Source organism: Rana temporaria, chromosome 9 (assembly GCF_905171775.1).
Source record: "Rana temporaria chromosome 9, aRanTem1.1, whole genome shotgun sequence".
In the NCBI taxonomy this organism is placed as follows: Eukaryota; Metazoa; Chordata; class Amphibia; order Anura; family Ranidae; genus Rana; species Rana temporaria.
The window spans coordinates 128,475,873-128,490,100 of NC_053497.1; the positions used below are offsets into that span (position 1 = coordinate 128,475,873).

Here is a 14,228-nt window from a genome sequence, read left to right on the forward strand (position 1 = left end):
AGCACCTGAACGACCACAACATACAGGGATATGCAATGTAATACTGACATATAATCACACACATAGGTTGGACTTGAGAGACTTGTGTCTTTTTTTTAACCTCACCTACTATGTAACTATGTAACTATGTAACCATACAGATCTTCCCCTCTTCAGTCCACCTCCAGCTGGGGTTTGTGAGAAGACAATATAAAGAGAGATTTTGGCCTTTATTTTTTCCTGCTAAGCTCTGTCAACTGCCATTTTTCTGTCCAATAAGAGTGCCTTTACTGGGCCCTGAAGAAGTCTCATTGGGCACTAAAATGGAAGTTGGCGGGGCTAAGCTTTGAAAGTCACAGGAAGTTGGACCACAATAAAGTTAAGAAAAGGTTTGTTTTTTATTTTCTAAATAGGTTCCTTTAAGCTAGTGCATTGTTGGTTCACTTACCTTTTCCTTCGACTTCCCTTCTAAATGTTTTTTTTTCCAGAATTTCACACTTCTTGTTTCTCCTCAGTAAGCTTGACCCCATCATCCGAGCCGTGCTGGCTGGGGGTTAGTCAGCCAGAACAGCTTACTGATGAGGATCAGGAAGTGAGAAATTCAGACAAAAGAAAAAAAAAACATTTAGAAGGGAAATCGAAGGAAAAGGTAAGTGAACCAACAATGCACTAGCTTAAAGGAACCTATTTAGAAAATAAAAAAATAAACTTACACCCCCTTTAAACTAAATCGGAGACAAAAGCTGGATGTGCAGACTATAAAAAGTTTATCGGATGTGAACTCAAAGTCCGATTTTTGTTTCATTAGTACGGTTTTCGTACGAAAAAAATTGGACCAGTTTCCACGGACATGTTCGGTCGTCTGTACGGCCGACCGGACAATTTTCCGGCGGATCGGACAGGTTTCCAACGGACAAATATTTCTTAGCATGCTAAGAAACATGTCCGCTGGAAGCCTGTCCGTCGGACATGTTCGGTCGTCTGTACGACTCACCGGACATGTCCGCTCGGCCGAAAGCCCTCGCATGCGTCAAAGTGATTCGACGCATGCGTGGAAGCATTGACCTTCCAGGGTCGCGCACGTCGCCGCGACGGCGCGGCCACTTCACCGCGTTCCCTGTCCGCGGGAAATTTGGTCTGATGGTGTGTACAGCGGATATGTCCGATGAAAACGGTCCGCGGACCGTTTTCATCGGACATGTCCCGTCGTGTGTACGAGGCCCAAGACTACGCATGCTCAGGAATGAAAGAATACATACAAAACTATTCAACACATTACATCACTTCTGACCTTGTATTCAAAGAGGACAATTTAACAACTCTTGAATGTTTTGACCAGACAAGTGAATAAAATCAAAGGACAAGGATGGAATTTTTTTGCTGAATCTAATAAGAACAAACACATTTCTAATTGTTACATTTGTTCCAGGCTGAGAAAAATTGTAATGCATGCATTTGTCAAAGTTAAAGGGATTGTAAAGGTTTGTTTTTTATTTTCTAAATAGGTTCCTTTAACCACTTAAGCCCCGGACCAATATGCAGCTAAAGGACCAGGCCCCTTTTTGCGATTCGGCACTGTGTCGCTTTAACTGACAATTGCGCGGTCATGCGACGTGGCTCCCAAACAAAATTGACCTCCCTTTTCCCCACAAATAGAGCTTTCTTTTTGTGGTATTTGATCACCTCTCCAGTTTTAATTTTTTGTGCTATAAACAAAAATAGAGCGACAATTTAAAAAAAAAATGCAATATTTTTTACTTTTTGCTATGATAAATATCCCCCTAAAATATATAAAAAAACATTTTTTTCCTCAGTTTAGGCCGATACGCATTCTTCTACATATTTTTGGTTAAAAAAACACAATAAGCATTTATTGTTTGGTTTGCGCAAAAGTTATAGCGTCTACAAAATAGGGGATAGTTTTATGGCATTTTTATAAATATTTTTTTTTACTAGTTATGGCGGCGGTCAGCGATTTTTCTTTTTTATCGTGACTGCGACATTATGGCGGACACATGGGACACTTTTGACACTATTTTGGGGCCATTGTAATTTTTACAGCAAAAATTGCTATAAAAATGCACTGATTACTGTGAAAATAACATTGGCAGTGAAGGGGTTAACCTGTAGGGGGTCGCTGAAGGGGTTAAGTGTTTCCTAGGGAGTGATTACCACTGTGTGGGGGCGTGGCTTTGCGTGTGACGTCACTGATCGTCGTTCCCTATGACAGGGAACAGACGATCAGTGGCAGTCACACTAGGAAGAACGGGGAAAGGTATGTTTACACTTACCTCTCCCCGTTCTTCAGCTCTGTGACCCAATCGCGGGACACCGGCAGCGATCGGGTCCGCGGGTCCCGTGGGCGCGGTCACAGAGCACAGGACCAGGTCGCGTATGCGCCGGTGGCGGGGCGCTCACGACCCACGGCTGGGCTCTTAAAGGCAGTGTACAGGTACGTGCTTGTTCCCAGTCGTGCCCTTCTGCCAACGTGTATTGGCGTGAAGGGAAGAGAAATATTTAGAAGGGAAATCGAAGGAAAGGGTAAGTGAACCAACAATGCACTAGCTTAAAGGAACCTATTTAAAAAATAAAAAACGAACCTTTACAACCCCTTTAATCCAGGAATGTTTGTTCTAAGAAAAATGAGACATTGACATGGTACTCGAATGAAAAGCAGTTCAAAATCAGTCAAGTCTGTGCCGGTTTACACTACAGCGACATGAAAGTCGGCACGACTTTGTGAAGCAACTGCAAGGCAACTTCAAGGCAACTTCAAGTCGCCTCCAGGACAGGCAACTTTGCCAGTGGCCAATCAAACAATAATCATCTCTATGGGAGGGAGGGGGTGGGTTGCTTGAGAAAACTATTTTCTCTTTCTGTAAAGTTGCTTCAGTTAAGAGAGTGATCCGACTTTGGAGGCAACTTCCATTGAAATCTATGGGTACAAGTCGCCTAGAAGTCGCCTTGAAGTAATACAGGAACCTTTTCTGAAGTCGGAGTGACTTCATTAGTGTACATTAAGACGGCTCTCATTTACTTTAATGTAATTTCACATGTCGCGCGACTTGGGGCAACACAGGCTGGATCCCAAGTCGCGGTAGTGTGAACGGGCAAGGCATCATTGAATGGTCAGACAAGGGATATATATTTGTTACATTATAACGGTACATGAGAACATTATACATTCTCATCTGAATGTGTATACAAAAGTCTGCAGGTGTAAGGCCAGCATAAGACAGGATGTGTGTTACTGGTCAGGTCACCAGGTGAAAATGAAGGAAAAAAGCCCCCAAAAAAATGAATGCAGCTACCACATTTAAGGAGGTTGTAAAGGCTAATTATTTTTTAATAATAAACATGTTATTTTTTTCTGCTTTGTGCAATGATATTGCACAGATTACCCCCGGACGTCCTCTTCTGGGGTCCCCCACCAGCACTCTTGACAGATCCTCTTCTACATGTGCCACCAGAGGAAGCTGCTTCCTATGGGGCACACACGCGGGCTTGCTCCCAAGCCACGCTGCGTTTTTTACATAGACACACAGCGTGCCTCAGTCCTGCCCCCCTCCTCGGGATTCGGCTCCCGCTGCTTCCTCTGTGAACAGAGAGAGCTGCTACAGATGGGCACAACACTGGATTGAGTGGGAACTCAGGTAAGTTATTTATTTATTTTTGAAAGGGGGCAGGGATAAAAATACTGGGACATTTTTTACCTTAATGCAGGGAATGCATTCTGGTAAAAAAAAAATCTATCATGCCTTTACAACCACTTTAAAGGTTGGTAAGATGCAATATATTATTTCGTTGTTTTTGGGTTTAAAATTGCTTTAACTATCTGTGGTCATCTATATTGGCAGGCAAAGTCCTCTCTCCGTCAGATCTCAAGTAGAACAAGATTACTTGAACTATGTACAAATATTTGTCCAAACTGTCTGATCTCACCGCCTGAGCCATTTAAGTGGAAAACAATTCAGCAGATGGCACGTGCTTTATGACTTGTGAAATGTGATATTGACTGCACAATAACTAGTGGCCTGCAGGCTGCAAAATTTCAGATATTTCCAAGCAATACGACCAGTTTAAACAATACATGTGGTAATAACAGGCAGAACTTCATTCTGGATTATCAGGGTCCATTCACTGAATTGTAGCACAATAATGTGTTTTATGCCATGCGTCAAGGTGCGTTGGTTAAGGCAACCCATCCACTTAAGGCCCCTTTCACACGGTCGGACCATTCAGGTCCGCCTGTCAGTTTTGACGACGGACCTGAACGGCCCCTCCATGCAAGCCTATGGAGCGTCAGATGTCAGCTGAGACATGTCCGCTGACATCCGTCTCGATCCGATCCGCCAAAATCAGACGTATGGCGATACGTCCCCATGCGTCCATGGCGGATCGGATCGGGTGAGATCTGATGAAAATGGACATGCTGTCCGTTTTCATCAGATCTTTCCATAGGAGACAGCGGTGCTGCACAAGCCCCTCCCCACTCAGTGAGCAGAGAGTGACTTGTCATCCACCGGCTCAGCTAAGATCAGCGGAGAGATCTCCTGCTGAGCCGGCGGGAGCTGGCGGACTCCGTAGCGACAGAGTACGCCTCGTGTGGAAGAGGCCTAAAGCAGAACTAAAGTCTGATATTAAACGACTGTAAACCAGGGGTTTCAAACTGGCGCCCCCCCAGCTGTTGTGAAACTACAAGTCCCACAAGGCATTGCAAGGTGAACTTACACAGGACCCCCTCCTCACCGCCCCCCCCCCCCCCCCCCCCCAGTCCTTCTGACCTAAAGCGCAGTGATCTCCAGTTCTGAGCCCTGCTATAGCCGGGGCTTAGAAATCCCCTCGGCATTCACACATCTACTTCTCTTTTGATAGGATGGACTACGCAGGTTCTGATTAGTCGGCACCGCCCATGTGGTGGTGCCAAGCAATTAGAATGCTCCTAAACTTCCCTCCTGATGGGGTATTTTTAGGAGATTAAACTACTGTGATTTCTAAGCCCCAGACCGGTGAGACGCCAAAAGCAGGGCTCAGAATGGGAGATCGCCATGCTTCAGGTCAGCGGGACTGAGGAGGGGGGGTGAGGAAGGGGTCCTGTGTAAGTTCACCTTACAGATTTTTCTGTAAGGCCCCTTTCACACTGGGGTGGGAGGTGCGGTGGCAGCATAGCGCCGCTATTTTTAATGGCACTATACCGTTGGAATTCGGCCGCTAGCGGTGCGGTTTTAACCCCTGCTAGCTGCCAAAAAAGGGTTAATACCGCCGGCAATGCGGCTCTCTAGAGGCGCATTGCCGGCGGTATGGCCGCGGTTTCCCATTGCTTTCAATGGGAATGAGCGGTGAAGGAGCGGCAAACACACGGCTCCTCTCACCGATCCAAGATGCTGCTAGCAGGAATTTTGAAGTGGTCCTGCTAGCACACCGCTCCAGTGTGAAAGCCCTCGGGCTTTCACACTGGAGAAACAGCAGCCGCTGTTTAGGTCGGTTTGCAGGCGCTATTTTTAAAACCGCCTCAGTGTAAAAGAGGCCTAAAGGTGAAATTACCCTTTAAACCCAGAAGTGATATTTTTTTACCACTACTATTCCTTTTTATTGGCATTGAAATTTACAAATGCAGCAATTTAGAAATTGGATGAAAGGTTTAGCGCTGGGAATTGTTTTTTGAAAGATAAAAAGTGCATTTTATATACAATTATATAGATCAGACCAAAATGAGGGATAAATGAGGATGAAAGAGGGACAGAGGGACATTGTTCCAAATCAGGGACAGTCCCTTGAAATCAGGGACAGTCCCTTGAAATCAGGGACAGTTGGAAGCTATACAACTGTCAAACAGTAGCACTAATCTTGCTCTGTATGCTGGGTTTACCCTCAATATTATTTTCTTACTCTGTATGGTGTATGGATGGGCGCTGTACAGTAGCACTTCTTTTGTTCTGTATGTGTGTTATTCTTAGTATCTGTTCTTTTTTTATGTATGGAAGGATACTTCAAATTAGCATTTCTGTCTTCCCTATGGGGGGGGGGGGGGGGGCATGAAGCTTGGAAAAAAGTACACTTTCCATTTGGCATAGAAGGTCCACTTTAAGTGCACTGTATAACCTCTTGTTATGGTGACCAGAAGTGAGCAGCAAATTACCAGTGTCTCAGCTGTATCTTTAGTACAATTGTCCACCAGTTCAAATACATATCTTCCTCCTTAATCTAGCAATCTTTGTTGCATGGCCTTACCCAGTTTTTCCTCCCTTCTGCGACAACCTCTTAGTCAGCATGTGTGCTGTAGCCCCATGCCATTCTATGAGCAAGCCATACTAATGCCAGCCTGTAGGTAGGGTTTCCACCCATCCCATAATACAGGATAATTGCAGGTTTTAAACTAACATCCTACATCATTTATTATATCAATGCAGGCTGCATTGGTTGCTAGGATGCAGGTGGCTCCTGACGCCCAGTGTCCTGGGATTCCGGTAGCTCCTGCTGTCTAGCATCCTTGGTTGCAGGGATGCTGGTGACTCCTGACACCTAGTGTCCTTGGTTGCTAGGACACAGGTGGCTCCTGCCTTATAGCATCCTTAGTTGCTAGGACACAGCTGGCTCCTGCCTTATAGCATCCTTGGTTGCTAGGAGACAGGTGGCCCCTGCCATATAGGACGATGTGAAAAAGGGGTTATTCAATGTGCAGAGGAGGCTTCTGATGTGAGAGGGGGAGCCTGATAGATAAGGAGCTCTTGATATGGAGATAGGACTCTTAATTTAAATGGAGAGCTGCTGATGTCAAGGACAAGGAGACTCATCCTGCTGCACAAAGAGAATGTGTCATCCTCATTTAGTGTAGATGTGTGGTGTGTGGTCCAGCCCATGAAATAGAGTTCAGCATCTTGCCCTTCACCCCCCTCCCCCCCATTCCAACCTTTGTCCCTTATTTTGCCAGGACAAAGGTGGCAACCCTACCTGCAGAGGTCCAGCACAGTATAGCTTGCCCATGGTTGATTTAGCAGGGAGGAAGGTAAATTAGTAGACTGTTTTTAGTGGGAAAGGACAATTATACCAAAGGCTCCTGTTGTCTTTCTAAGTACTCCTTACCCCTGCACTCTGTATGCTGGGAGTGCAACAGTCAGGAGTGTGCAACATATAGCACAGCATACAGAGTGTAGTGATTAGTGATATATAGCATACCATGTTCATGATGATATACTTATAAACTAATGTTTACACTGTGCATAGCCCTGCTGTTGTATGTTACGTGTTTCTGGAGATTGCTCTGTATGTTACATATTTGTGCCGACCATACTATGTACTCTTGGTTTTACAGGACATGCTCCTGATCATTGCACTCTGTGCATTTTAAACTTATGATTCCTGCACTCTACATCCTATACTGGTATTATATACTCCTGACCAAAGTCTTCATTATCGCAACAGTTGCTGGCTGCTAAGAAGTCTCTTACTATTTTAATGATGTTTCCACCAAAAACTCTCTATGTTCATGGGGTTTATTGCCCACATTTGTCAGTCTTTATAGCGATATTACAGACCTAGGCATTCAGCAGTTTTCTAGTCGGCACATTTTTCTTCTTGGTATCCTTAAGGCGTCCCTTCTAATCATGCATATGTACCTTGGTGCCCCTTTTTTGAATTTTTTTTTGTCTTTTTATACCTTGAATGTCTTCCTTTCGTTTAAAAAAAATTGCCACCAATTGTTTGAGGGTGCGGTTAAAATGGGAGCGTGATTTTGTGAGCGTAGCTATAGATGGAGGTGTGATTTTATGGGTATGGCTGAAAGTGGGATTGGTCAGTATGGCATCTCTGGATTTTATTTTGAAAATCTGGTAGCTTTACCTTCTGTGTGTATTATAGGCCCCACAGCTAGCCTTGGTTTTCACTGCATCATGCACCACCTCTTATCACTCTGTAAACCAAGGGGGGTCTCAAACTGGCAGTCCTCCAGCTGTTGTGAATCTACAAGTTTCATGAGGCATTGCAAGGCAATTACAAGCATGACTCCCACAGGCAGTGGCATGTGATGGGACTTGTAGTTTTCAGCTGGAGGGCCACCAGTTTGAGACCCCTACATAAACTGTTCTCTACGGCTAAAATCTCTGTCTTTATTTAATATACTGTAGCAATATAAAAAGCAACAATAGATATTACTAATTAAAATGACATGGAAAAAAGTTATTTTATCAGGGATTTGATCGATGGGACAATGTTTCTGAGGATACAACTTTTAATCGATCACTCTCTCAGGCTGGGTTTACACCTCCGATGGATGCAGCTCACAGCAGGGGTCCGGTGCGTCCCCATTCTCCAATTCAGGGACGAATCAGGGCAACAGTTTTTCCTGAATTCGGCCCTGAAACGGAGCCAAAGATGCACAGCGTTCCTGTGCAAGCCGCTGGGTTAATACCTATGTGAATTGGATGCGGTTTCTCCGCATATAATTCGCATGACAGAAGATTCTTACCGGCTCTCTATGGAGCCGCTTCACATATCTCTGTGTTGACTGTGAAGTGGCTTGCACAAGAATGCTGTGTGTCTTTGACTCTGTTTCAGGGCCAAATTCAGGCAAAAATTCTGCCCCAATTCGTACAGGGACGCACCGGACCCCTGCTGTGAGTTGCATCCGTTTGAGGTGTGAACCCAGCTTAAAGCTGGCCATACATGAATTGAAATCTGGGTGGGTTCAGCAGGGACCGGCCAAATTTTGATCTACGTACGGGCACTGTGGTTGTGCAGAAGTCACTCTTATGGGCTTTTTCAGCTCAATCAGTGCCGCAAACTATAGCCGGCAATGCTGATTAGTGTATTCTGATGGCTGGGAAGTCTCCCTGCTGTCAGAATACTATAGCTCAGCAGGAGGTCACATTCGAGGTGGATGGGGGGAATCAATTCATTTTTTATTTTTTTTGTTGATCAGAAAAAAAAAAGAATAATCTATGGAATGCTTAAGACTTGTCCCTGAAGTTGGAGGACATTTAACTACAGATTGGTGTGGTTAGATCCCAAATCAAGATTTTCTGGATCTCTGTAAAAAAAACACACAGACGAGGCATTGTCTCCCTGGCCAAGGCAGAGGCGAGCCAGAGACAAGCGTTGTGCGTACAGGTCTGGATATCAGCTCTAACCGGTTTATCGAGTCAGTCTTGCAACCGACTACAGTTGTGCATCCTCCTTCCGGAGCAGCATGCACCCAATGGGTGGGACGGCTAGGTGTGATCTTGTGTGTTCATTGCCGACATTCAGGTGCTTAATAATTACACAATGAGTACACCCCTTGGGATGTTTGTCATTCCTCAGTTTTTATTTCAACATATGTCATACTCATAACATTCTTGAAGGGAAAAAATGAAACAAAGGCAGCCACAGAGAGATGTCACACATTCCTGGAAAATGAGGCCTTATCACCTGGGCCAAGTGACAGTGAGTGGTGTAGCTTGAAGCTCCACAGTCCACCAACCAGACCCAATTTGTTTTACTGATAGCTTCCGAAAAGATTAAAGTGTAAGTAAACCCACCTATCATTTTCAGCCAAGGAAGCTGCCATCTTGGCCTATGTTTAATCTTCAACTGCTATGGTGCTGCACATGTGATCAGTTATGACACCAGCCATTGGATGGTTTGACAGTTTGGTTGAGAGCACAACCAATGTGACAGTTAGCAATTCCGGCATGCCGGAAATGTAACTGCTTTTTGAAACTGTTAAATCGATGGGTTTACTTCCGCTTTAAGGCAACATATTTCAGAATAACATAGCCATGGCAAGATCTGTCTACAATGATCACAGTATATATTTGTTAATGTTAAAAATGTTTTGTATAATTTGAAATTGTATGTACAAGAGGCAACCATATTTGTTCATTACGTTAACTAAGGCTGGCTATACACTATACAATTTTCTTATTCAATTTTCTTTAACTTTACCTTCAACTATGTAGTGCAAAGTGCCTGCCTGATTGCATACAAATTGAAAGTGTTTAGATTTAACCTCATATTATATGGTTTTGGTAAATCTAAAGGAAAGTTGTACAAGACAATTGTATAATGTATGGCAAGGCTTAGAAGCATGGAAAAAAATGGTTCCTCCCTCTTCTGCTCTTTCAATGCATATCTATGTGACTTTAACTCTAGATTCACACCTATGTGTTTTTGAGGGCCGCATTTGCGCAGGCACAGCAGCCCATTCAAATAAATATGCTGTGCCTATGTTTCCACAAAAAAAAAGTGTACCTTTTAAAAAATGCAGCCATGGGGAAATTGCATGGTCGTTCCAGCACTGTGATTTTACATGTGTGGGGGTGCCATTCAGAATGAATGGCACCCCTGCACGTTTTTGCCAAGCAGTTTGCTTTTACTGCGGTTAGTTGCCGGTGCAGAAATCGCTGTGATACCAGCAGCCATGGACGTAGCATGGCCCTCCCTCTCTGGTGCTGTCATCATTGAAAATCCTAGCCTTGTACAGATGCGTTGAAGGGCTCTGCCCAGCCTTTAGGACCTGGCAGTGAACCGTGGTGCATCTTTGCACACACAGGGTGTTCCGTACATGCGCAGACAGATTGAGATCCGGGGTCCTCAATTCCTGTGACGTTTTTGCATTTGCATGGGGAACGCATGAATATGTACTGTAGGTAGGTGATGTCTTTGTAGGGACAGTGCTTAGCATCATGGAAAGGTTACAGGGGAGTAGGGAAAGTGTAGGGGGACCATGCTGTCTCCTCTTACGAAGCCTCCCGTTTGAGTGTGGGTAGGGTTGGCAACCTCTCCCTACACTAGCCACTCACATAAAGTGTGGATCAGGGAGACAGGGCCTGAATTAGGCTCTGCCCTCACCCAAGATGGCTACAAATGTCACAAGAGACTTTATTTCCCTTTCTGCATTGCTGCTTTGGTTGAGCGCCACCTACAGTGGGGAGTACAGAATGCACCTGCCTACACAGATTTCCTGCAGGTTTCTGCCAGGTCCAAAGTCCTGTGACACATCTGTGCATCAATGAAATCAAATGGCATGCACTGTTAGAGGCAATAGGAAAGACCTTTTCCCCTTGGCAAGAAAGGAGGGAATGCAGTGCTGCCACACAAAAAAAGTCAGGAACACTTATTTAATTTTTGTTCACATGGGCGTACTTAAAGGAGTTGTAAAGGAAAAAAATGTTTTGCTTAAAATTAATGTCTGCAAGGTAGACAGACAGAATAGTGTAATGATTCTGCTAAAAAACAAGTAAATACCTATTAAATTCCTTCATCTATATCACCTCCGGCGTTCTAGTTTCTGTTCTCCCATTCACTTCCTGGTTTGCGGCACTCGTTCATGTATGAACTACATTTCCCAGTATGCATTGCGGCGCGCCCAGTAATTCACACCTCCTTAAAGTCTAACATGTAGAGAGCGTCCTGCCACACAGATGTAGTTCCCAGTTGGGGGTGAGCACGTCACTGACCACCGCAGTAAAGCCTCCCTTCACGGTGGTGAGTAACAATCAGACAAGCAGGAAGTGAACAGAATAGAGAAGAAATAGAGCAACTTCTGAGCAAAAACGAACAAAGTGAAAGGAGAAATGTCTGCAGGTAAAGGATGCTTATTATGAAAAAAAAAATTTTCCTTTACAACCCCTTTAAAGTGGACTTTTATACAAAAGGGGAAGTTCTAATTTAATATTAGAAACAGAGAAAACTACGTAATATCAGAAAGTGCAGTTTGCAAAATTCTGTGTTTCTTTGGCATGGCTGTGTTAATCTCAGGACTGGATGAACAGAAGCAAATGATTTAAGGAGTATGTGACCATATTCTGATAACTGTGTCTCATTACAGGCCAGTGATGACGGTGAAAGTATTGGGAACTGTCCATTCAGCCAAAGGCTATTTATGATCCTCATGCACAAAGGATGCCCCTTCACCCTGACCACAGTGGACATGAAGAGGTAGGTACACTGTTTAGATCAAAATCTACATTCTAAATGATCACAGAAACTCAAAGCTGAACTCTAGGGAAATTTAAAGACACAACTGTATGCAGCTCTGCAATCATTATTACATCATTTTCTAGTTACCGGATATGACTTGGTATCAGCCTCTTGCAGTCCCTGTACAGAAGAGATAAGACTGGTAAAGGGAGAAACAGCACATGGAGCCAGTCAAGTGTGCTGTAATGCAAGTAGCAGTGGGGGCATTTTCACACTGAGGCGGGGGGTGTTGGTGGTAAAGCGCCGATAATTTTTGCGGCATTTTACCATCATTTTAGAGGCGCTTTAAAGGGATAATGGCGCTTGCAAAGCGCGGCAGGGCTTTGCATGCGCTATGGCGGCGCTGCCCATTGATTTTAATGGGCAGGGGCGCTGTTGGAGCGGTGTATACACTGCTCTTACAGCGCCTCAATGATGAAGCTTCCAGGACTTTTTTTAACATCCCGCAAGCGCACTCACTAGCACTTAAAGCGGAGGTCCGGCGTAAACATTTTTTTTTTTTAATTCAGCAGCTACAAACACTGTAGCTGCTGACTTTCAATAAGGAAACTTACCTGTCCTGGTTGCCCGCGATGTCGGCTGCCCGAGGCCGATCTGTACCTTGGACCGGGTCCCGGCGCCGTCATCCTCACTAAGGGAAACAGGCAGTGGAGCCTTGCGGTTTCACTGCCCGTTTCCTACTGTGCATGCACGAGTCGCGCAGCGCTCTGTGAATGGGCGGGTGACTTCTGGGAGACACACAGTTCCCATAAGTCAGCGCGCCCCATTCCCCAGAAGACAACGCAAGGAGGACAAGACCCGAGGAGCACCGCGGACAAGGGAGGGGCAGATTAGGAAGATCCCCCTAGTAACAGTCATTTCATATTTTTTTTTGCTTTTTTGGCTATTTTTTTTTTTAGGCTGGACCTCCACTTCAAAAGTGCCCCACTAGCGCCCAAAAAGCGCTGCTTAAACAGTGGTAAAGCGCAGCTAAAACTAACGCAAGGGCATCCCCAGTGTAAAAGGTCTAAAGAGCAACAGATAGATTGCTCAACCATGTTCTGCTTCACTGTCCAGTTCCAGGGACACAGGTATAGGACCTGTACATAAAAGTAAAACTGCAGCACAGAAAGATCGGATATTCCTTGCTATATAGGGCAGAGCTGTGTAAATCATAGGTCTGGAATCTGGATGAACAGAAATACAATTCCTTAGGCAGGTAAAACAGCTCCCATATATACTGTATGTAGGTTATCTGTATTCACCCGTTTCCCTGAAATTACTTTAAATGATGCCTGTCATTCATGTAGGCAGCCATATTGTAGTCTGAATACTATATGTATGTCAGAGATTTCTCCCTTTCACTGAAAACAAGTAACCTCACTCTTTCCACCTCCATGTCACTCATTCGTAGAGAACTTACAGACTAGTTTTGGATGAACCCAACATTTTATAAGGAGGAGAGGTACACTTGAAGCTAGGTGCAAACCTTGTTAAGGGCCTATTTACATGAATGCATTGCAGAATAGCATTCATTACCACAATGCCCATCAATGCCTGTTACATGGGTTGCTTTGTTGCATTGCTGTTCATTTTAAATTGCACCCCAGTGCATCAAAGCAGCACATGGCAACGCAACATCACACTTTGGACATATTGGTTTGCTTTATAGCAAAGCATGTCTGCGCATGACATGACATGACGTGCTACGGCACCGCACACATCCATGGGCCTCAAGGAAGCACTTCAGAGGCTACTTTTGCCAGCCTCTGTCTAAGAATACTAGTTGCCAGGCATGTTCTGCTTTAGCAATCGAAGGTCTGAAAGTGTGATATCAATAAATGATCCAGTTGCGATGAGATAGCTTAACTTACATACTCAGTAGCTTTGCAGACAGTGACTCGATCCATATGACATCTTGCAGATCATAGAAAGCCTTAATCCCAAAACTTGTGCAGATCATAACAGATGAACATCAGATAGTTCAAAGAATCATAGTGTGTCTAACTCCAGCAGAATACAGTACATGTGATAAATAGAGAATAAAGCATGAAGAAGCAGGGTGGGGGTAACAAAGTATCCCCTAGCTACAGAGTAACAAAACTATTTAAAAAAGTAATAGCTGGATTCAAAAAGATGCGTCTAACGTTAGGCAGGTGTAGCGTATCTCATATACTCTACTCCGCCGTAAGTTAGAGAGGCAAGTGCTGTATTCACAAAGCACTTGCGCCCTAAGTTACGGCGGCGTAGCGTAAATGTGCCGGCGTAAGCGGGCCTAATTCAAATTGTGAAGAGGTGGGCGTGTTTTATGT

The 14,228-nt window shown here is 44.5% G+C and overlaps 1 protein-coding gene across 1 annotated transcript in view; it reads left to right on the forward strand.

Annotated features, from left to right (window-relative positions):
* Window positions 1-14,228, forward strand: part of CLIC3 (chloride intracellular channel 3) — a 60,961-nt gene that overhangs the window by 28,865 nt on the left and 17,868 nt on the right. The window contains exon 2 of the mRNA XM_040324472.1: window positions 11,786-11,895. Coding sequence (XP_040180406.1) covers window positions 11,786-11,895 — 110 coding nt within the window. The remainder of the gene's footprint in view (window positions 1-11,785; window positions 11,896-14,228) is intronic.